Source organism: Artibeus jamaicensis, unplaced genomic scaffold (genome assembly GCF_021234435.1).
Source record: "Artibeus jamaicensis isolate MK-2021 breed Jamaican fruit bat unplaced genomic scaffold, CSHL_Jam_final contig_540, whole genome shotgun sequence".
Classification (NCBI taxonomy): domain Eukaryota; kingdom Metazoa; phylum Chordata; class Mammalia; order Chiroptera; family Phyllostomidae; genus Artibeus; species Artibeus jamaicensis.
Window position 1 is genome coordinate 1,167,636 of NW_026521879.1, and position 25,016 is coordinate 1,192,651.

Consider the following 25,016-nt stretch of genomic DNA (forward strand, 5'->3'; position numbering starts at 1 on the left):
TAATTGTGTACACTTTTCAACCTATTTCAATATTATTTGATAAATTAGGAAAAATGGATGGATGAATTGATAGATGACAGATAGATAAAAAGATTCATCCTACTTATTTGTAGCACCAAGTGCATGCCAGAAATTAAGTACTTTGTGTGAAACTTCGATATAATATTTGAGGTTAAAGTCCTCAAAAAAAAACAGTGGAATCTCTTGTAAGGAATTGGTCCTCCACTCAATATGATTTTTAACAAGTGGTAAAAAAATTGTAATTATAGCCAAGTACTTGGGGGCAGTGTATGAAAATTGACATTTACCATTTTGATGGAATGACACCTCCATTGTGCCTTTTAACTAATGTGGGGAGGTCAGGGAGCACCAAAAACGAGGTTTGACAGTGTCCAGGGTGAAAAGGATCAAAAATTGACCAGAGTTGCTCTGTATGTGATATAAGAGAAAGAGGGAGCACTGGGAAGCTACAGAGGCAAGCGGAGGAAGTATGGGGCAAAGCAACGTTCAAGCCTGCTACTTTCTACTGTGTACAGCTTCTTGGTGGTTATCCTTTTACACCATGCTATCCTCTCTCCTGATTTCTTCTGTCTTTCAGGAATTCAATATTTATCTTATTTGACCTTAAAGGACACTATAGCCTTTAAATCTTTTTTATTTAAATATTTTAAATGTTTCTATGAAAACAAACTACATATATAAAATATTTTAGTGTAACTCTTTAGAAAATAGATTTTCGAAGACAGAAGACATAATATTAAAGTCTGGGAAAAAACAGAAGGAACAGAATATATAATATTGCTGGGCTTAGCATAAATGTAAGAATAAGGAGTCAGGAAAAATGCAGTGTGTGTTTATATGGAATGTAAAAAAATAAAATACCAACCAGCACGCAAGTTGCCTAAGATAGAAGTAATCATTAAAAGATGACAGTATCATAGGCAATGTTTTATTAAATGGTCGTTTAGCAAAAATCAGTGTCACTTCTCATTATAAAGCCTTCTATTCTAAGTCTTTCCTCCACTGAGTTTCAGAGAAATATGACACCTGAGGTATATAATGCCATTTTGCTTCTTACTAAGTGTTTGAATACTAGTTAAAAGGTCCTTTGTTAAACAAAAGATAGCAGCTGGTTTTGTCAGAGAGAGGGAGATATTCCCCATTCCAAGCAGATTCCATGCCCAGTTACATCTTTGTGGATAAAAATTACCTGCTTGCATTTCTCAAGGTCATTTCTAAGAAGGTAATAGACAAAACGGGTGCTGTAAGAACAGCTGCAAATCACATTGTGTATTTCCCATGATTCTCCAACATACTCAAACTAGTAAAATATGCTTAAAATATTACATGTATGAACAGCAGCCCAATCTTAAAAAGGGGAGGAGAGCAGCATATACAGAACCAGCAGGTATGTGGGAACAGGCAGCAGGTGGTCCTTGGGAATCAGGCTGGGGTTCAGGGTCTCAGTACCAATGACCCCAGGACAGCCTGAACTACCTCAGACACCCTGCCCTTCCCCTTCCCTGGTGCCCTCTCACCATCTCTGCCTCAGCTTTAGCCTCACAGCAGCAGAGCCTAAGAGACCTTCCTAAGTTACTGTAAGGTGAGGAAGCTCTGGCCTTCTACCCCAGAGTAAAAAAAGAAGAGAGGATGTCTTAACCAATGAGCAAGCGCTTCTCCTTTCTTCTGTCCACCGTAATCACTGTGGTACTGACCTGCCATCTCCAGCGCTCCTCTTTGCTTTCTTGATTGTGAAGAAATTTCTGATTACAAAACAAAGATGGTTGAGGTAAATAACAACTATAATTGCATTTGATGCAGATTAGCATAGCTTTATGACATCAAACCACCCCTGCTTACGTACTGTTACCTTTTTCCTTTTTGGATCCTTCTAGGCTGTGAATTTGCTGCCCTTCAGCAAGCTGGTTCATATCCTCACTTTCTACCATTTCATCCAAAAACAAATAAAAAATTTCATTATATTCAATGTTTTCCTTTCTGAATAACAAATGCATGATCTGCTTCATTTATTTACATTATAATCTGTTTACCTTCAAAAAGGGTCTGCAGTGATTTTTTTTCTCTAGTTGAATCCCAGGCACCACATGAAAAATTGCTTTTCCAGAGAAACCTGCTCCTTTGATTGGCCCAGAATCCCTTTGACCAAATCCCTCAGAATTCATTTTCTTCCTTCGTTTAGCTGCAGCCCTTCTGAGTGCCTGAATCTCCCCTCTTTATGCACGCCACCACTTACTCCCTGAACTTAACAGTCTCCTGTCTTCTTAACATCTTATTGAGCTTTGGGTCTATACCAAACAGTTAAGCTCTTAATTTTAATGATTACAAGTATGCTGACCTGGTCTATTCTATGACATAGTGAGCCTAGTATACAAAACAACAGCAAAAAAAAAGGAGTTAATAAATACAATTTTTAAATCTCTGTTTAATGTCTTGTTGTTCATGCCATTACAGTTGTCCCATTTTCCCCTTCACACCCCTCCGCCCAGCTCACTCCCCACTCCCACAGTCGGTCCCCACAATGTTGTCCACGCCCATGGGTCCTTCAGGGATGTTCTTTCACTAGTGCCTTCACCTTCTTAGAGAGGGGCAGAAAAGAATATATCTGATGGATTGATTTAGCTATTTTATTTTATGTATTTGTATTTTTAAAAGCTTATTTCAATTACATACAATCAGTGCTTATCTTCTCTGGCCATAACAAATAGTTGAGTTTCTCTTTTGAGAAACATTTTCCTAGATCCTGATTGACAGATATTAAATAAAGAAAAAAAGCTCTTGGAAAACTGCTTATAGGTGTGCACATAGGTGTATATGTGTGTTTTAGACTTCTCCAGGGCCTGCTGAATAACCAGGGCAAAGGCAAAGATGTTTATAAAACAGGGCTGGGCACTCAATGTGAACTGTGGCAAACACAGAAATTGATTCATGTGCACATAGCATTACACAAAAAAACGATCTTTCCATCCTACCGCCGTATCTCCACAGTAAGAAAGTTTTCAAGCCTTTCTTGCTCACTTTATAAATGTCTTCCATAATCAAATTATAAATGAGCATGATCAGACTGTAGCTTAGCTCCCCCAGTAGACTACAAAAAGTCACCATGTTTCATACGAACACAGCATTCCAGTTCTCAGGTAAAATATATTTTACTGTAAAGTAGACTGTCATTCTGATGCCAAAACCTTGTGGAAATTTTAGTTATGGTGAATTAGCCCAACTGCTGCTCACTCATAAGTACTGACAAGAACAAGTCAGTGGGCCTTCTGAGCAGGGGCCGGAGCTTGGCATGGGGTCACCAAAGCAGTGCCAGTCAGCATGGCCTGCTGCCACTCTTCTGGCCTTTCCTCGGCTAATTCCTCAGTAACTTCCATCTCCATATTGACACGTGAACGTTTTCCCACAAAATAGTGATGATTTTTCTAGATCATCCTTCAAGATATAATGTCTCCCCAAATACTTCCAAAGCCCCCTTGAGTCTGGATTTCAATACCTGAGCACTTCGGAGCCCTGTTTCTAGGACTAAACTGTCAGAGAGCTGAGGACCCCAGAGGCCCGGAGTGAGCAGCGGTAGTTGGAGCTGCACTGCTGCAGCTGGGTAGCTTCTGCAATAAAATGATCAAAAGACTTTCTTCTTGCCCCCACCCCTAGCAATGAAGTCTTAGGAGAACTCTCTATATAGGCAAGGTAGGGAAAATGTTGCATTCAGCTAATATTTACTAAAAGCCTGCTTTGTGCTGAGACACAAAATGCAGCAGCTCCTGGTTATATTCTAACACTGACAGGGCATGTAGGGAGTTAGAAAATAAATACATTTAAATTTTATTAAATATCATGTGGCTAGTACTGCGAAGGTAATCAAATGGAAAAATGATGAAGAGAGAATAAGACCACTCTGGATAAGAAGGCCAGAAAATAACTTCTTGAATGGAGACCTCTAAGGTTCAACCTGAATAATGATGATCTGGGGACTGCACATGTGACAGAAAGCCAGATGGTCCATGCGATGGGAGGGCAGTGAGTTTTGTGGAGGGTGGTATGAAAAATTGGTAGGAACTAAATGACATGGGCCCTCAGAGACAAAAACTAGGAATATGGATTTCCATTTCAAGTCTATTAGAAGGTGAAGCAAGGTAGCAACAGTCCAATCTCCATTTGTAAAACCATAAACTCTGGTTGCTATGCTGGCATGAATTTTAACATGGTAAATGTGAAGAAGCAAGTTCAAGGTTAAGAGGCTGTATCTATATGGCTCTGGCAACGAGGGCTTGAGTTCTTGTGGGAAAGCAGAGGCTGAGGAAAAAGGACCAAAAAGACAATCTTGTTTGGTCAGAGACAACAAGACTAGCTGGTGGACGGAGGATTGGGTGGCTGTTTCAATTTTGACAGGCAATCGGGTGGTTTGAGGTTCCATTTAATTAGAGGTGATAGACCATGTAGAAGGAACAGATTTGAGAAGAACAGGGGAAGCTAGGGAAATGAAGGTTTCTTTTTGACAAAGTCAAATCTTAATTGGCTCTTAAACATCCAGAGGTAGGAATTTTCAAACCAGACCAATGAAAATATGAGTCTGATTTTCAAGATAGACATAAGGGCTGTCGATGTAAATTAGGTTATTATCAGCACATGTGAAATCAGAAAAGACACCAGCATTTGGACTGCCTGTCACTACCAAACCTAATAAGCAATGACAGTTATTGTATCTTTATGGGCACTTTATTCAGATGGCTGGCGATCTGAGCAGATGGTGCGTTCATACCCTAACAGACCACCTTCCCTTCTCTTTCCAGGCCAGACTTTTTATAACAGGGGAATAAACAAAGTGGGTGAGGAGTTTTGAAATTTAGGGAGGATTGGGTAGAAGAAACTGCAACATTTCTGTCCTGGGCAGTTAGCTGTTCCCAGGGGCAGGTGGTTTGTTTCTCCCTGAAACACAATGGCCTGGATGCCTCCACTTGATCCCAGGCAGTAATCTTTAGTGGTGCCCCAAGGGGTCGGCTGTTTTCCCAGGAGCTAAGATGGGCCTTATCCATCTGTAGTTTCTGAAACAAAAGCTTTAACATATATGTTACTTGCTAGGCTTATAACTTTTTACTTTAAACTAAAATTTTCCAACTCTCGGGTCTCTTATTACATGGACAGTAGTTTTAAGCCACGAGATTGGATAAAATCATATAGGAAAAGGGTTTACATGGAGAAGATAAGAGACTCCAGTTTGAGAGGTAATTACCTCAAGATTTAGATATTAATTAAGGAAAAAGGAGCCAGAAATAAGATAGCAAAGTAGCCAATGAGGTAAAAGCACCACTGAGGAAATTCTGTAATAAATACTTAAGCCAACAAAATGTGTTTCAAAGAGAGAGAAATCAACTAACCAAATACAAATGAGAGATTGAGTAAGATTATCGTGTCTTTGGATTTCACAAATGAAGCTTAATGGGACCTTGGAGAGTTTATTTTTAAGTGATCATACCTGATAAAGGAATGAAATGTTCCAATATTTCCTACTTAAATTTTATATCTAATCCAATGTTGAAAAAAATAAATAGAAAAGTGTCTTATTCAGACTATAAAATTCAGCATAGAAATATTTATGATTAAATAACTGTAAAGAACTATGCCATGTTGTAGAAAGGACAAATCGAAGAGCTATCTTTAAATCATCTGGCTTTAAGTATTTTCCAATCAAAAAGATTTCTAAACGTTAGAATTAATTTTAGAATGCAAAGTTAAAAGGTAATTTTTATATTCATATATTTGTAACTTGTGGTTTATTAAAATTTTAAGCCATGTATATTTTAGTCATGAAGTAGAGATAGATTGCTACAAAATATCATTTGACTTAAAGCAAAAAGGTATTTTGTAGCAGGTGGAAATACTGGTAACTAACTTCCTGTGACTTAAAACAATTTTTTTCTCTAACCCAGGTATGGTGACATGGTACCAAAAACCATAGCAGGAAAGATTTTTGGATCCATCTGCTCACTGAGTGGGGTCTTGGTCATTGCTCTGCCTGTTCCAGTGATTGTGTCCAACTTCAGCCGGATCTACCACCAGAATCAACGAGCAGACAAACGAAGAGCACAAAAGGTGTGTATTCAGCTCTATGTAACCATCTAGCATCTCCCAGTCTCACAGTGAGCTTGAAAATTCATCACTAGCTGTTCAGTTTTCCAGATCCAGACAATAGTTGTATCAGTCAGCACAAGCTAGGTTATATCACAGCAAAAGAACCTTAAGATCTCAGTGGCTTAACACAACAAGGAATATTTCTCAATCATGCTACAAGTCAATTACGGACCCAGTAATGGAAACTCCATCTTGACAGTGTACTTCTGCAGTCATTCAGACAGAAGTAAAATCACATGATGAATCACAAAAGGACTCCTAAAGCCTCCTGCTGGAAGTGGGCCAAGTCATTTCCATCTCAACTGGATTAGCCAAAGCAAGTCACTTAGCCATGAATAACTTCCACGTAGAAAGGGAAATACAATACCACTGTACAACCAGAGACAGAAAGGAAGAAATATGTACAGAACAGCAATAACCATAGTAGCAAAATCAAAGATGGGTTCTTGGCAAATTTTGTTAGAATCAGATTTCTAAATTCATTTCACTTCTGTCTACTAGGGGTCACATAGGTTCCAGCAGACAAGGGCTACTAAAGAACACCAAAATGTGCTTTGGTTTTTTAACAGATTTGACACAGAAGGTAGGAGAAATCTGATCATTTGTAGCTGAGTTCTATACCTGGCCCGGCAGCTCACTGTTTCTCTGAACTTCACATCAGTTAATCAAACTCGGGAAGATTAGCATGGTGCATACTCATCTGCAAAGTGGGAAGAACAATACTGATCTCACAATAAAACTGAGATTATATTCAAATGCATGTAAATTCTACATGAGCATTTTATAATATTAACAACTTCCAATGGCTTACTAATGGCTTCCAATGTGCCAGAGATCGGCTTAATGTTTTTCAAAAAATAACTTATAAAATTTTACAAGTATAGGAGTTAGTTACCTAAATTATTCCTATTATGTGGATGAGAATCGTAAAATACCCGAAATTGAGAAATCCTAAAATCGCATCCCTAATAAATCAGAGGACCATCATTCAATTTAATCCAAGCCAATCTGGCTCCCACATTCATACACTTAGACATAATGGTAGACCACCTCTCAGAAACTGACTACATGTTAGAACCCTTCCCTTCCCCATTCTTTGTCAAAATAGTCATCTTGAGAACCAAATAGTCATCTTGTTGCCAACAAATAATTTTGCAAATCTCTTTTGTAATTTCCTTAGTGCTACTGTGCTAGATTTCTAGCATTCTTTGCAAACACTATATCTTTGTCCTTTAAGGATAGATTCACTTCTTTTAACATCCAGAAACCATTCGTAACCATGAACAAAATAGATGCACAACCTAGGTAATGTGTGTAACTATCAAAGATCATGAGAGATTTTTGTACAGTTTAGAACTAGATGTGTAGGTGATTCTAGAACAGGATTTTAAATATGCCTTTGAACAATGTCAGTCTTTTTGGTAAAGTATAAAATCTCATAAAGTGACTCTTTGGATAGTCCATGTTAATCAATATAGTCACATAGCATATTGTTCAGAGTCCTTGTTCATGTCCATTGTTAGAGATCCTCTTTCTCTACAAGTCGTTCTGTAAGCTTTATTAGTTGCTTTACAGAATCTCCCATCTTTTGACAAGTATCTAAACTTTAACTAATTATTGTATAACATAGTAATAAACAGTCCAGTTACTTACTATGAATAGATAGACCTGATAATCCAAAGCACAGGGGGCATTAGGAAAGGTACCCTCTGGGCAGTTGTAGTCTTATGCAGGGCACAGTTTTGGCCAGAGGACATGGATGGAATTTCCACCAGGCCTTCCATGCGCCACAACCCTGGCTCTGGCCAGCCTTGAGAAACCCCTCTTCTGAAAACTCAAGTACGTTTTTATGATGACAGAAAGCTTATAAAAACCTGAGCTCCCCACTACCCATCAATCTCTGTGCTAGAAATTGCTTCTTTAATGAAAAAACTAACTATAAATAATTTTTCAATGCCAATGAAAGCTACTTATATAAAAACTGTAGAAACTACAAATTTGATTTTCAAATAAACCCATCTCCAAAATATTGGGTTGGCTAAAAAGCCCATTTAGTTTTTTTTCTGTAAAATAAAAGACATTTTTTATTTTCACCAATAATTTTATTGATTTTGATATTTTGTGGCTATCTTCCATGTGGTAAAATGTTGATTGTTTTCAATTAATGTCTCAATTTGATCACTACATACTTCAACGGGTCTACCTGGCCACAGAGCATTGTCCAGCGAGAAACCTCCAGCGTGAAACTTCACAAACAACTTTTGACACATTCGATCAGTCACAGAATTTTCTCCATACACTGCACACTTTTTTGTACTTCAGTCATGTTTTTACCTTTCTTGAAATAATAAAGCATAATATGCCAAAAATGTTGCATATTTTCTTCCATCTTCAATAGTAAAATGATACACAAATATTCAGCAATTTTGCTGTGTGTTTTTTAATGTACACTGACATGACAGCCATCACAATACATTCTAACAAAATCATTTCTAATGCAGTTAAAGACAATGAAGTGCTACTAGAGTTATCTTATGGAAAAAAAACAAAGTTTTTTTGCCAACCCAATATATGAGATTTGTCTGTAAAAAGTCCAGCCATTGTTAATATAACAAAAACAGTTTGGTCAACATAGATGTAACCTGACAGCTAAAGAGAGTAGATTGCAATGCACATGCGTGAACAATGATGACTTCACTGTACTAGTCAATGGGGGCGTAGATGCCATTGAGTGAGCACAAGTACTGTGTGGCTGTCACATTCAAAATGACTGAACAAGCACAGCAATGAATATGCATCAATTTTGCATTAAGCTTGAAAATTCCTCCGTGGAAACTATTCAGATGAATCAGAAGGCCACAGCTATGGACAACTGGTGATTGGCAGCTTCATCATGAAAACATACCCACTCATGCATCACGTCTTGTGTAGAGTTTTTTGGAGAAACATCAAATCACCCAGGTGACTCAGCACCTTCCCTCTCAGCCCAGATTTGGTGTCCTATGACTTGTGGCTTTTCCCAAAACTAAAATCGCCTTTGAAAGGAAAGAGATTTTAGAACGTCAGTGAGATTCAGGAAAATAGGACAGGGCAGCTGATAGCAATTGGGAAATTTACGTGAGGTCCCAATGTGCCTACTTTGAAAGGGACTAAGGTGTCATTGTCCTATGTACAATGTTTCTTGTAACTTCTACTGCTTCAATGAATGTCTCTATTTTTGTCATATTATGTGGCTGGATACCTTCTGAATAGAACTCGTATGTACTGTTTTCAAACTTTAACATCTGTAAAAGCAAATCAACAAAGACAATCTTAGAACATATGGAAGCCATTTTGCCTACAGAAATTTAGAATTAAAAATGTTTTAAATGTGATATAAATAAGTATACCAAATCAAAAAGGATATTTTATTAATGCTTTTCATATTTTTAAAATATCTTGTATTCTAAGTGTCTTCCATAAAGCAGTGAATTTTGCATATCATGACTACCAGAAAAATTGGCAATATAAAGTCAAATATAATGACTTGGTGTGATATGTCTAATAAAGAATCTGTAAACAATAAACTGAACATAGTCATCTAAGAAGGAGCAGTGGATATGGAACTAAATAAGTTCTCAAGGGATACTTCCCATTTACCTCCCCAAGAGATTAAAAAAAAAGACTAAGTATTTAGTAGACTAAGATAGTGTTATTTAACTGGAACTGGGTAATTTGACAAATACCAAAGTTAATAACCAGCTAATTCAACCAAGCAAGGAGTCCTTCAGTAAAAATATCAGTAAAGCAGAATAATAAGTAGTATTTCAAAATGATTTTCAGACCAGATTTTGTGGTGTTTAGTCCCAGTTCACGTCTCAGCTCAAGCAAAAACGTGAAATGTACACAATAGGCATTTGAGAACATCTCATCTTCGCTCAGGGATACTTTCCCTCTTTGAGCTTCCTCCCACTAGTGAGGACTCTTTTTGTTTTCACTGCCTGCGCCACCCTTTAAGGTAATGCATTTACCCCATTTCTATCAGTCCTTAATAAATTCTTAAGAAAACACTGACATGTGACTGAATGCAGACCAAAACTATAATATCTCTCCCCCACGCCCATTGTCATTATATTTTAAAAGATTTATTTATTCACTCAGTTATTCAGTTAACATATATTGATTAGAATATATTAGCCACAGTGAAGCTAAGTTAATGCAATGACAAGAGCTGATATTTTGAAACAAATAACTTATCCCGTTTTTTTTTTTAATTTTATTTATTTATCTTTAGAGAAGAAGGGAAGGAGAGAGGGAGAGAAACATCAATGTATGGTTGCCTTTCATTGGGTCCCCTGCTGGCAACTGGCCTGCAGGGAACCAGCCTGCAACCCGGTATATGCCCTGACTGGGAATCGAACCTTGATCATCTGGTTCACAGGCCCGCACTCAATCCACTGAGCTACACCAGCCATGGCAAATTGGTAATTTTTTGTAGCCATTTTAATATTGTTAAATGTGCCCTGACTGGGAATCGAACCATGATTGTTTGGTTCTCAGGCCTGCGCTCAATTCACTGAGCTACACCAGCCAGGGCAACTTACCCCGTTTTAAAATACAAATCATACCACATACTAGTCTGCATACTTACAAGTCTAACTGGTGAGTAATTATTATGTATAATAGTGATAGTAATTATGATTATAATTTAATAACACTAATTGTAACAACAACAACCCTCTCTAGAGTTTCTAATATGTCCCAGGTGCTTTATATCTGTTATCTATAATTTCACAATTAACTTGCAAGGGAAGTGTTATTATTTTCATTTTACAAATGACTAGCTCACGCTTACACACCTATTGATTAAAATCTAAGACAAGAAAATTCTGGTATTATCGGAACTATGACTCTTTTTCCCTGATACCCGCCTACATCCTGTTTCATCCCGCCCCCCACCCCTCGTTGCTCTCTCTTCTCTCACTCCACTGCCCTTCCTCCTAGCCTCTCAGTGTCCCTTCCACGGGCCCAAACCCCAGTCCTGCCTCGGCCCAGCCCTGCCGTCTCCAGTATTAACCACACTCCAGAGCTGGGAATCCTGCACTTTCTCCACTAATTTCCTTCTTCTTATTCTGTTATTATTTGGCACTAACTTATCTCATTTCTACAGTAGTAATTTTCCTTAAAAAAGGGAAGATTCCAATCAATTCCTTAAATTTTTAAAAGCTGATAAAGTTTAATGTGATACCTCCACATGAGGCATTTTACTAAACCTTAAAGAAAACTTCCAAGTATAAGTAAAATTTCCTGCAGGCATGGTTTAGGGAGAACAGTACGTGGTCTGATATTCCAAAAGCAAGCATCTGCCCGATTTTACAAGGTGGAAAGCCTGCCCTGTCGCACCAAGCTGCCTAGGGTACCTTTTCCAAAAGTACTGAAAACACTTTGTGATGTGGTAAGAAGAGGGTCTAATATAATGTCTCTCAATCACCATGATACTTCATTCAGAAGATGGAACCCATTTAGGGAAATTGCTGTCTCAGTGGTTTCAGGCTTATACATCTTTCTCTGATTGGCATTCTAGCCTCTGTTCCAGAGAATACATTGTAAAGTCCACACAATATAATTTGGCACAATTGAAAAACAATCAATGTGCTAAAAACCACTGCAAACTAGCCTCCGAATGCTCCACAATAAAGAGGTTCCATGCCTTATCAGCGTGAGAAACATGGCACACTCTGCCCCCTTTTACCTGCACAACAGCATCCAGGGCATGAGCTGCCCAAGGACTCTGACCCCACAGGACCCTGCTCACCCTCTCAGCATTTCCCAGGCTTTTCTTGACCTTGGAACCAGTTTGCTTCATTCAGTTTATTTCTATTTTACCTGTAACACTTACTAATTTTATGGAGCTAACTGAAAAATCCTGCCAAGTTGAGAAAATTAAGAACAAAATTAATTTTACGAAGACAAACAATTACTTTTCTCCTAACACCATCAATATTTGTCAAGATAAAAAAATTGAAAATAGCTGCAAAGACATTTTTATACTGACAATATAAACCTAATTTTTAATTAAATTTTGGGAGCATTTATTTATACAGGCTAAACATTTACTAAAACCTTACTCTAACTTCCACATAACTTGCTAGTACTTGACTGTGCAAAGGAGGTGTATTTCCTACAGGGTTAGGGGTAGCCACTGGAAGGAAGACATTTCTTCTTACGAGTGAATGGTATCCTTCTAACCTCCCAGCTACACAGCCGGAGTTGCCAAGATTATCATACTGAATGGATCAGAAGTCAAGTGATTTTCTAAAATATCTTTGTAAAAGAATTTCTCTCAATTACCTACTAGACATGTAATCATAGGTCATGAAGGCTAGCATTCAACAGACATTTGGTGTGGTGATCCATAAGAGCAATTAAAGCAATTAACCCAAAATAAAATTCATGGCTGAAACTGAGATGGGAAGGGTGTTTTTGGTAACACAGTACGTGGCTGAGCAAAATGGCTGTCCTGTCTCTAATATAACTGTTTTGTGTTCACCAAGCTTTAGAACTACTTGCATAGTAGGGGTTACCACCAGATGTAGGTGTTCCATAAGAAAGATCTCATTTTCCTTGGCTGCATGGTACAGTAGTTTTGGTTAATTTATATGTGTCCTTTATGAAAGACATAATGTATCCTAATACTGTTACTAAATGCTGAGAGCATGACATAGGTGAGACTAGTAACTCTGATATAGTAACTAGTAAATATGATATACACAATTATCATATATAATTACACTCGGTAGTTACATAGAGAGCGGGGAGGGAGTGAGGGAAAAAGGGAATGAGGGAGAGAGGAATGGAGGGTGGAGAGAGGGAGAAAAGGATGGAAGGAGGGATGGAAGGAGGGAGGAGTTAAGGGAGGGAGGGACGAGAAAGGAAGGGAGAGAAAGGGAACCAAAAAAGGCATTGAATGTGCCAGGAGACCAATGAGATTCAAGGACTCCAATTTCAACAACAAACCCTTCCTGGAAACGAGTAAATTGTATTTAACTTACATATTTCTGAATTTCCACCATCAATTCTAAGTCATTAACAAATGCACTTGTCACTTTCTGTTGTTATTATTGAGTCTGCCCTGAAATCCTGGCTGAGCAGCACAGCTTTGAAGTTAAAATTTTCTACCTTCCAACTTCATTTTGTCGTCTCGGTATTTTGAGTGAAGTAAATATTATACTGTCAACAAAAAGTAAAATTTGTCTATTTTCCCATCACTTGTAAATGTGATCTTTGTACAGATTATTATTTTAACCTGGAACCAGCACACAAGAAGAATAAATTTATGGAGGAAAAGAAAAGAAGTGGAGTTGAAGCCAGACAATATTTTGAGAGCTTCAAACATCTCATTGTTCCTTCAAATGCTGTGGGTGAAAGGGTACCTTGACACAACTTTGGAGAAAGTTTTATAAAACCTATCAAACAAGATACACACACACAGTTCAGCTCAGGAATAATTCTGCTTTGGAAATCTGTCTTGAAGATACTCTCATTATGATGTTCAAAACAGACAGCATTGTTTATAGTAGCAAAAGATGCTTTAAAATGTTAATTGAAGTTCATACCATGGTATATTGTACACCCATAAACAGATGAGATGGATGCATACATGTAGATCAGAAAGGAGTTCCAAGCTGTGTTAAATGGAAACAGCTGAGAGTAAGTGTGAGCTGTAAATAAAATATCTGTGTAAATACATATCAATGCACATATACTTGCTTTTATATGCCTAGAACTGGCAAGACTCTCTAGAAATATTGTTGGTGGTTGTCTCTGAAACATAGGAGTAGGCAGCTCCAGGGTCCAGAGAGACCGGCTTGTTTTTCATGCACATTTGTAGTTTAAAACTTTTGTGACATGTATATATTCATTTTCAATTTTCAAAAATTTAAATAATTTTTAAATTGTTATTTTTTAAAAACACATTTCAGAACTAGATATTAAAGATGATATTTGGGGGAGTTGTGTAGAAAGGGCGTGGGGGAGGAGTCTTTAAAGGACAATTTTACAAAAAAAGCTCTTGTCCAAGATATCCCAGCTGCTTCCTTACACATACATGCGGGATACATGGCACAGAAACAGAATGGTCACCAAAACAGTGCTCCCCAGGAAGTGAGAATCAGACTCATTCCATGAGTCTGGAGCAGACATACAGCCACAGCTGTAAAGTAGGGTGGAACTCCAGAAATCTGGCTAAGCAGTCAGTTGGCTCAGTAATATCACTTTGGTGATCTGTCAGTGTGAACAATTCAAATGACTACCCTAAACCCTCTACACTGAAAAACATTCTCTGTACACAAACGCTTTAAAAATTAAAAATTGGACGAAATCAGGCGCAAACAGGGTGGTATGGCATGGAAAACAGTGTGGAATTTTCTCATAAAACTAAAAATGGACCTGCCTTCTGACCCAGCAATTCCACTGCTGGGATTATATCCTAAGAACCCTAAAACACCAATATCAAAAGAACCTATGCACCACAATGTTCATAGCAGCACAATTTACAATAGCCAAGAGCTGGAAGCAACCTAGGTGCCCATCAGTAAATGAATGGATCAAAAAATTATGGTACATATACACAATGGAATTCTATGCAGCAGAAAGAAGGAGCTCCTACCCTTTGCAACAGCATGGATGGAACTGGAGAGCATTATGCTGAGTGGAATAAGCCAGGCATTGAAAGACAAATACCATAAAATCTCATCTTTAACAGGAAGCTAAACAACAAAACAAACAAGCAAGCAGAATAAAACCAAAGACACTGAAATAGAGAACAGGGAGACAGTAACCAGAGGGGAGAGGGGAGGGAATTTCAGGGGAAAAGTGGAAGGGTTTACAGGAACAAGTATAAAGGACACATGGACAACAACTAAGGGGGGTGGAAATGGGAGGGAGGTGGGGAGCACAGTGGGGGGTGGGCTGGGATGGGAGTAAAAGACAGAAAACTGTACTTGAACAATAATTAAATTAAAAAATAAACACAAAAATTTGCAATCCAAAAAAAAGAGAAAAAATTAAAAATTATGTTATGAATCTCTCCAGAGTGGAGGACTGTGTTCATCTCAAAAATTTAAGAGTGAAATAGAAATCAGATGAGCATGATTTTGTGTGGACCTGTGCTGGTAAGAGGTGAATAAATTTAGGGATTGTTTTAGGAGTCCCTATTGTTCATCATGTGGCCTACATTGTCCAATTTAGCAAATTAACTGCAAAAAAACCTACAAAAGTTTATACTTGAGGGCCAAGATGCAGCTAAATACTTTTGTTTGTTTCTTTGTTTGTTTGTTTTTGGTGAGGGGTGGATGGAGGCAGGAAGAAATCAAGAACGAAAAGGCAATTGGTTTCTGGAACTTAATTACTAATTTTTAAAAGGACATTAATTTAAATAAAAAGAGTTGGCAGCTGATCTGCTGGATCTTTATTTCATTAAGTTACATCGGATACAAGTGAAAATATAAGTAAAGTCATATAGCTATTTTTCTTTCAACACAATTGACAAAAACAGAAATCAGATAACTCGATCTTACTGTAAAGACTTAATTGCAATCCTTAAAATGAATAACCCAGCTCCCATGTAGTTAATTAATCTTACCAATATGTTAACTAAAATGAAACACTCATTACCAGACCTCTTCTTCACCTGGTGCTGGCCCTTCCCCAGGAAGGTCCCAGACCTTTCTCATGTCCGATGACTTCAGATTCTAGATTTGTGTAGGGAAAAATTTCAAGACACCAGTCCAGGTGAAAGTGAGAGTAAGTTTATCAGTGAGGCAAAGGAAGGGTCCCTGGAGACAGGATCAAGGATCCAGGTCAGCTGCCGCTGCCCGTTGCTTTTGTGGCTACGGGTCTCCATGGGACCCTTAGTCTTAGGACAGAAGAAGCAAAGCACGTGCCTGAGAAAAGGAAGGTGTGCGCCTGCTCAGACAGGAGCCCGTGGTGTCCTCTGTCCTGAGGGCTTTATCTAGGTCCTACAGGTGGGAATTTTAGGGGAGATTTCTGGGTATGTCATTTAGTGTGCTAATGGATTAAAATGAGCATATAATAGAGTCTGCAGTCATTTTCTAGTTAGTTTTACCTTTATCTTGGATTAGTTGGGTTCTACTTGGTTTTTGTTATCTACCTCCCTGACTAGGGTGATTTAAAACATCTATTCTAAGGCACCTTCAGTTAGGGAGGGAAGGGCTTTATGATTTATTAGCTGGCTGTTAATTACTCGGCCTTTCCAGCGATTTATTCAGCCGTTTGTCCGTCTGTTTAGCCATTCGTCTCAGTTTCTTCATTCCACTTGCCAGGAATTTTCCTTGTTTCCTACTAACCTGCCTCAATATGATGAAAATTTAATTGTCAATTGTTACCAAAGCTGGCATACTTGTAAACATCTGTATGCTGACATTGGGATTATACTAGATCATAAGTACTGTTTTAAGAGAACAATTCATAGCTATTAACAGGACATTTATTTTTCTTCTCCTGTAGAAAGCCAGACTCGCCAGGATCCGGGCAGCGAAAAGCGGAAGCGCAAATGCCTACATGCAAAGCAAACGGAATGGCTTACTCAGTAATCAACTGCAGGTAGAGTCGAGCACCTTACTTTTTTAATGCGTAGTTTATCGATGTGACATTGATTGATTTTTACTTAATCATATAGTTTTATTGTGGGTAATTATGAAAATGGCTACTAAAACAAAAGGGTCATTTTTTAATAACCTCTTCCCTGTAAAGTCCGATTGGAGGTAGGTTAGAAACCGGGCTATGAAGCAATGCCAGAGAATCGTGATTCTCATTCGTGACTGAGAAAATTTTTACACGCTCCCTAAACATGGCGTGATATTGTGGTTTCCAGTAAGACGTACATATATTTGGTCTTCTCCCTGTTTCTGGCTCTGAGCTCCTAAGTCCCTGGAATTTCCTAAGGGAAGAGAGCTGAAAAGATGTCTTTTGTTATGTTAATGAGATGGCTTTTGCACCTCACCTAAGGTCAGAGTCTGGTTGTCTGGGGAGCCAACTAAGTGATTAGAACTTTCAGTCCCATCCCCCAACCTCCTGGGAAGGGAGAGGGGTTAGAGACGAGTTCCTTCAACGATGGCCAATGATTTGTTTAGTCAATCATGCCTAGGTAATGAAGCCTCCATAAAAGCTCAAAAGGAGGGAGATTGGAGAGCTTCCTTGTAGTGGACGGGCGGAGCTTTGAGAGAGTGGTACACTCAAAGAGCAGGGAAGCGCCTTACCCCTTTCCACGGATTTAGACTTCTGCATCTCTTCTATTTGGCTGTACCTGAGTTACATTATACACTTTTATAATACACCATTAATCTATTAATCTAGTAAATAAAATTTTTCTTTGAGTTTTGTGAGCCATTCAAGCAAACTAATCAAACTCAAGGAGAAGGTTGTGGGAATCTGATTTATAGCCAGTTGGCATCTAAAAGTTCAAGGGGGGATCATTAGAACCTCCAATCTTTAGCCAGGTGGTCAGAAGCACAGGTAATAATTTAAGATTGCAACTAGAATCTCAAGTATGGAGGAGGGAGGCAGTCTTGTAGAACTGAGCCCTCAACCTGTGTCATGTGATGTTGTCTCCAGGTAGATAGTGCCCAAATTAACTCAAATTATAGAGCACCCTCTAGTGTCCAGAGCATGGCATTGCTTAAGGGTGTCAGGGGAAACCCCTGCCACTTTAGAGTTGGATTTAGAACACTTTCTACGTGGGAAAGGTAAAAAATGCTCAATGACTCAAATACCTACTGATATTTTTATTTTAAAATTATTTATATTCCTTAAAGTTCACTTGAACGCCGGTAGGGAGTGACAAAATGTCTCCCTTTACTTTTTAGTGGAGAGGGAACACCACTTCGTGTCGCAAAAGCACACATTTTGAAATATGTGCTTCACAAAATTCATATTCATTTCTCCTTGAGAAACCACTTTTAGCTCAAAACTTTAATATTTAGGATTCCAGTCATCTTTACTTACAAAATAGCTTTTATTTAGGTGAGCATAAATGGTATGGTGCTCAGGATTCTCAGGTACCAATCTCAGGATTATTTAAGTCTTAGATTAAATTTTATTATCCAAAAATAATGGTAGTCAGGATTTCAAAGGTAGTTAGCAGTTGAATAGGTTAAAAGGTTTAAATTTTTTGTTTAGGGAGACAAGTCTTAAAGACCAGACTATTAATTTGACAAAAAATGTAAATATTGATTATCAAACTTAAAGTCAACTATTGGTTTGTCGCTTTTATAGCTAATTTTTTTAATGCTGCCATTTAATCTCAGGAACTAGTCAAGATCTCTGTGTGTAGTTGAAGTTCCCATTGTTTGCAAATAAAATAGAAAGTCCTTCTCCTTCTCTGTGCTCACAGTCCTCTGAGGATGAGCAGGCCTTTGTGAGCAAATCTAGCTCCAGCTTTGAAACCCAGCACCACCACCTGCTTCACTGCCTGGAAAAAACCACGGTAAGGAACCTGCATGACTTCCCACCGTCACACTCACAAAAGCAATTTCATTTGCTTTTGTGAATACTCAATTCTTTTAGGCAGGTTTTCACTGTCTGCATTACTGGAAAATATACTAAAAAAATAAACCCACAGTGTTTGAAATTACTTTGAAAGACTATTCTACCATTTTAACTTGGAAGGCATTTTAGAGACATTATTTCAAATGGTTTTATCCTTTGTTGTTATCCTTACTCTAGTCTGAAATACCAGTTTAATACAGATGGAAAGTTGTTTTCCAATAGCCGAGTGTAAATCTTATAAAACATCATTTTACCCTGATTCTTAAAAATGCTCATTAAACAGAAAAAAGATAATGAAGTTTAAGTGTTCCTGACATCTGGATGAAGGGAAGATCAATAGCAACAATAAAAAATAGATAATGACTGAATGCAAAGCATTTCTTTTATTCAAAAACTAGATGTTCTCATAAGAAAGAATGGCACTTCATCGGTATCAAGCTCCTCTGGCTGAGGATTGAGTGTGCATTTCTCCATTTATAGTTGCCCATTTGGACTCCTCTTTAGCAAAGTCACCCATTCTCTAGCTTGCTTGTCAAAAGATACCACAGAGCAGAGGAAACTTTTGCCACGTTTTAGATCAAGACTTCTCACTCACTCACTAGAGACGCATATTTGTATTCTCAATTCCAACATCTGCCCCATACATTTGTTTGTTTACTTTTACGTCACTATACAGGCAACCAACAAATATGTATTACTTGCCTACTATGTGCCGGACAGTGAGCCAAGATGTAGATATATATGTCAGGGAGTCAGTTGTAGTTTCTGACCCAATCAACCTCCATGTGCGGGACAAAACAGGGATATTACTAGGGAAGGACAGTGAGCAGCAAAGCAATAATGGGGCCACTGTGGAGTGGGACAAAGATGGTGGAGCCAGAGTGTACAGTATCAGGCAAGTCTTTCTGGAGGGACCTAAGTTGAGACCCACAGGATGACTAAGAGGTAGTTAGGCAAAGAAATGAAGGGAATAAAAAGTGGTGTAACCTGAGGAAGACTAGAACTTGGTCTTGGTGGTGGTGACAACAACAAAGAAAATGGCATCAGGTGTTAGACTAGTGGCGTAAGACCGGGCCTTCATTCAGCAACCTCGGTACATGATTTCTGGCTAAGAAAGAATTCTGAGACAAGACTCAACCTGTAGAAGAAAGTTTATCTAGAAAGTCACAGAAGTAGAAGAAGTGAGTGTCTGAAGAAATAGGTTCAAGAAACAAATTAGAGGCAAACAAAATGCCCCTGAAGCTTAGGAAAGAGGAGGGTAAAGGCAACACACCTGGTGGGAGAAGAATAGGGGCCAGGGAAAGGCAGGGGCTAGGTCCTCCATCCTAAGGGCTTTTAAGGGTGGAGATTTTAGGAGAAGTCCCAGGGGAGGATCTGAATAGAATATTCATCACTTTTCCAGGTATGTCTCTGGCAGGTGTGTCTTTTCATGGTCTCCATAATTTGTCGATGCTTAGGGCAGAAAGTCATTAGTCAATGCAACTGGTTCTGAGGCAGCTGGGGTGTCACTTGTCTGATTTTGCTGCTTTTCTGGGCCTGGAGTTGAAACACAACTGAGGCCTAGATGTAGTTCATGCAGGTCAGAACCTCAGTTTCCTGGGGGCTTAATGCTTAAGGGCTACTCCCTGCCCCATTGTTCATTCTCTGTCTAAGTGGGTTTAACCCAAATGACTAGCAACAAGCCAGGGGAGGAAAGGCCAGGGGACAATCAGGACCATGACCAGAAATCTGCTCAGGGGGAAAAGGCCACACTGAAGGTGAGGTCCTTGTTTTCCCACTTTTGCTAGGTACGAGGGGCTTTCCTACCTGGTAACCGTCTGTATCTGGCCCATCCTCCTTGCTGTGCTTATGTCAGTCTAACTGCCTATCACAGTCTAAGAGGACTTGAAGAAATTTGAGGCCGGTCAGAAGGAGAAAGAGTAGCACAGCACAAGAGAAGACAGAAAAACAGTGGGTAGATAATGCTAGGTTTTGAGGCACATAAAAACTGTTGATCTTTATGTCAAATTGCAAATTACTTACAACAAGTCTGCAACTTACTAAAATAACACTTTGAAATTAAATGATAACATTACTAATAAAATGCATTTATGTCTATTTATTCCTTTCATTTTATTTTCATTTTTCACTATTTTACCATTTAGGCCTATTTTAATCAAAAAATATTCAATGCCAATTGATATAGCTTAAATTGAGCTACCTACAAAAATATATGATAACCAGCAGCAGAATAATTTCTTCACTGAGAAATTATTATCTCCAGTCACTGAGGAGATAAATTAGAATCTAGAATCTCATGCATTATAACTTGTATTATGTATGTGAAATGTGCATTGCAAAAGGAAAAAAACAGACTGAATCCTCAGTGAACTGTATTTTTTTATAAAATTTAATATTTAACATAAAAATTTGTCTTATCTGAACATATTTTTCTCTGGACTTTCAACTGTATGATGTTAAATTCAAAATGCTTGTCTCAGCAAAGAAATGACAAAATGAGTAACTAAAGCAATCTATTTTCTATTAGCCAGTGAATCACTTCAATTGTTTCGCTAATGTTTAGGATGAAAGATAGTTAAGTGGAATTTTGCATGTGGAAAGCCTCCCTTTATAAGACTATTTCCACCGACACAAAGAAAAAATAGTAATTGAAATCATTTTTAATAGCTCAGAACAACAATGTTTTTCTTTTTTTTTTAACAATGTTTTTCTTTATGTGACTGAAGAAAAAGTCTTCCATGGGCATCTTAGGAGGCAATTCTTTCATTAAATATCTTAAAAGCAAATTTTATACTGTGTTCTCTAAGATGTACTATGTGAAATGATATCCATCACTGTTTACTTCTTGGCTAGAAGAACTCTGAACTGAGGTAGAGATTCTGAGTACAGCTGGTGATGTATCACAAAGATAAAAAAGCCCTTTAACAACATAAAGTGACACATTTTGCAGATGAATAAATGGTACATATTAACTAAGAGGTCATATTTTTCTCTACTGAGAAATTTATAGGAATATTTAAAGAAATTAAAAATGTCTTGGGTACCTCATTCTCTGATATAAAAATATTTTCAACTCCATGTAAAAATATTTTCTATTATATAGCAGACAATTTACCTTGGATTAAAATAGTCTCTTTGCCATATTCCAATGTGTTTAAAAATAAAAGTTAATGTGAATTTATACATATTTGTGGATATTATCTATGTTAATTTTCACATTTTTTTCTCTAGCTTATAACTTTCAGGTTTGATGTTTAAATTAATAAATGATATTTCAAGGTAAAGTTAGCTGACAAATAGATACTAAGTCAGTCTGCATATGTCAGTCCAAGGTCTAATTTAAAAGATTTTATTTTCCCACAGATGCCAGTATGAGGAGGCTTTGATATTCTAATCTTTATAAAAATGGTGTTAGTTAACCATTGGATAGTTTAAATGTACACGGATATTTTTGAATTTTAAAACTAAAGCTATTTATTTTTTTAAAGTTAAAGCATGTTTCTGTCTTTCTTCACATTCTCTTACACCTATGGAACAGAATCACGAGTTTGTGGATGAACAAGTCTTTGAAGAAAGCTGCATGGAGGTTTCGACTGTTAACCGTCCTTCAAGTCACAGCCCCTCTCTCTCTTCACAACAAGGAGTCACCAGCACTTGCTGTTCACGACGACACAAAAAAACTTTCCGCATCCCCAATGCCAATGTATCAGGAAGCCATCGAGGCAGTGTGCAAGAACTCAGTACGATTCAGATCAGATGTGTGGAGAGAAACCCGCTATCTAACAGGTAGACTAATCTGTGTGGACACACACCTGTGCTGGTTCTCAGAGTATATTTCCACCTGCAGTTTTGTTGCTACGTTTGTGGCATCTAAATTCTAGTTCCTAAAGTTTAGAATGAGACAAAAGTTAGACTGTAACACATAGGAAAATGAATCTACTGTAATATTCATTATGAGTCAACAGAGTACTTGTAGCAATATTAAAAGAGCAGAGAGAAGATAAGGCAGTCAGATGACCACAAATGTAGTTTTTCCTCTTCAGTTCCACAGCTGTTCCTTACCTGAACTGTCAGCTCTATACCCAGAAGCCCCTTAGGGAAACACAAATAGCCTCAAACGATGGTCACTGCTAAAAGGCACAAATTAAACTGACATTGATGGGATTAAAAAGTATTCAGTGGCACCTGTAAGTAAATCGACACCATCAGTGCGACAATGAAAAATACAATTGTGCCTACACAGTTTTGAATCAATGTATAATTTTGATCAAAAAAGTATTTTAGCCACAATAAACATAAAAGTCAATCCAATTCAAAGAAAGATAAGTGATATGCTAAAATTGTTTACCTCCAATGATTTTATGGACAATTTAAGTGAAATCTTTCCATTTCTCTTTTCCTTTTGTTTCCCTATATTTTCTTATTTTTGACAAGTCATTAAAAAGATTAATTTTGATCAAATAACTTCATTTTTCAGATTAAATAGTTTATATTTTTAGATTAGCAATAATTAATTCAGTGCTACTTCTTTGTGGAAAACCTGGATAAGGTTCTGTATTCAGGCTATGTTGACTTATAGAAATTATCTCTGGGACCAGAATATTAAATTTTAGAGTAAAGAAGGACTTGTGTCTAAGAGATATTCTATCACTCCAAAGTAGAAAATGGAGAAGTGTTTAGAAAGAAAATCTTAGGGCATTATATTCAAATTAAGTTTTCCATGAAAATAAAAGTTTGGGGTTCCTCTGTAGACCCTCTTTTTTCTTTTTCTCCTTTCCCCTGCCCCACTTAGAGTCTAACACTCATGCAAGAATACTACTTGGAGAAGACTTTAAGTATTACTAATGGCTAACTTTGGAGGATTCTTAACATGTGGGCATCATGATGGTGAGAGTTTTGAGGGAACCCTACGTTCCAATGAAACAACATAGTTAAATGATTCATGTCTACAGGATTATACCTTTTGTAGTGGTATCTCAAACCTCTCAGAGGTTCTTAAAGAAAACTATTTTACTTTGCTCAACCCTGTGTTTTAAAATTTTACCTGATCCTCTTTCTTACATTTTGATAGAAAACACTGTTTGAAAAACAGTGATGGAAACAAATTCAGCTGGGTTTTACACAATTATTTACAATTAGTGAGCTAACTAATGTTCACTTTACCAAAGAGGGTGGGCAAACATAGGTTTATAGTTGTGAGTATATTAAACACAGTTTATTCTTATATTATTGTTTATTAATTATTGCATTATTTTCCATATGAACAACTATAAACTTAGTTTTGCTCCACCCTGTATACTAAACTCTGGTGCTTCATTTTTTAAAGTCATCGTGATGGTTTTTAGATATTTAAAATGTTACTTATAAACATGGCAATATGTACACCTCAGTTATAGGGGGATAATTTTTAAGTAAACAACTTATCTTCTTAAATCTATTTTTTTCTTCATCAGCCGATCCAGTTTAAATGCCAAAATGGAAGAGTGTGTTAAACTAAACTGTGAACAACCTTATGTGACTACAGCAATAATAAGCATCCCAACACCTCCAGTAACCACTCCTGAAGGAGATGACAGGCCAGAGTCTCCTGAGTACTCAGGGGGAAACATTGTCAGAGTGTCTGCTTTGTAAGACAGTTGGATTCAGGTCTAGGAGAATTTGAGCCCTGGCTGTGGAAAGAATACCAATGTGGAAGAAAGAAGAAAAAAATAAACCATTTGCAGATGAAAACAGCAAAGCAAGAAGGTTGGTAGTGAAATAAAAACAAAGCTTCCAAACTAGAGGATGGAAATAAAACCACCAAATGGCATTTCTTTAGCATTTGACCTGTTGTCCAGAGGAATGGTCTGTGGCCCTTTGGCTTTGTGAATGAGCACAATGAAATGCCACCTACTGATGCTTCTTATGACCAGAACTCTTTTTTAATAAAATAAATCTTTGAACCTAATGTTCCAGTTGAATGCAAAACAAAAAAAAATATGAAAAACATTTTGATAAAAATTTTTCCTGTTAAAACCATGAGCATTGGCTATGATGAAGATTATTGCATATAATAAACTCATGCAACATATTTGTATTAACTGAAGGAAACCATCATAATGCATGCTAGAATTCTTTGGAGCAGTGATCTCAGTTTCCTTATGTTGTCTTCAGAATAGGCATGATAAACTATAATTGTAGAAAGGGGAATTTCTGTTCACCTACAACAAGCTGATTATTCATGTTCCATGGTGGGCTGTACAAATAAACACCTTTTAGAACTGCAGCATTTCTCGTGGGGATGCTCAATAATAAATCAGAAGTGTTCAGATAGTTCAGTATTA

At 37.6% G+C, this 25,016-nt stretch overlaps 1 protein-coding gene across 1 annotated transcript in view; it reads left to right on the forward strand.

The window, feature by feature from the left end:
• KCND2 (potassium voltage-gated channel subfamily D member 2) overlaps positions 1 to 24,630 on the forward strand; it is a 554,649-nt gene extending 530,019 nt beyond the window's left edge. Inside the window, exons 2-6 of the mRNA XM_053669970.1 lie at positions 5,946 to 6,108; positions 16,654 to 16,749; positions 18,539 to 18,631; positions 22,232 to 22,479; positions 24,147 to 24,630. Of these exons, the coding sequence (XP_053525945.1) occupies positions 5,946 to 6,108; positions 16,654 to 16,749; positions 18,539 to 18,631; positions 22,232 to 22,479; positions 24,147 to 24,324 (778 nt within the window). The 3' untranslated portion in view covers positions 24,325 to 24,630. The remainder of the gene's footprint in view (positions 1 to 5,945; positions 6,109 to 16,653; positions 16,750 to 18,538; positions 18,632 to 22,231; positions 22,480 to 24,146) is intronic.
• Positions 24,631 to 25,016: the final 386 nt, after the last annotated feature.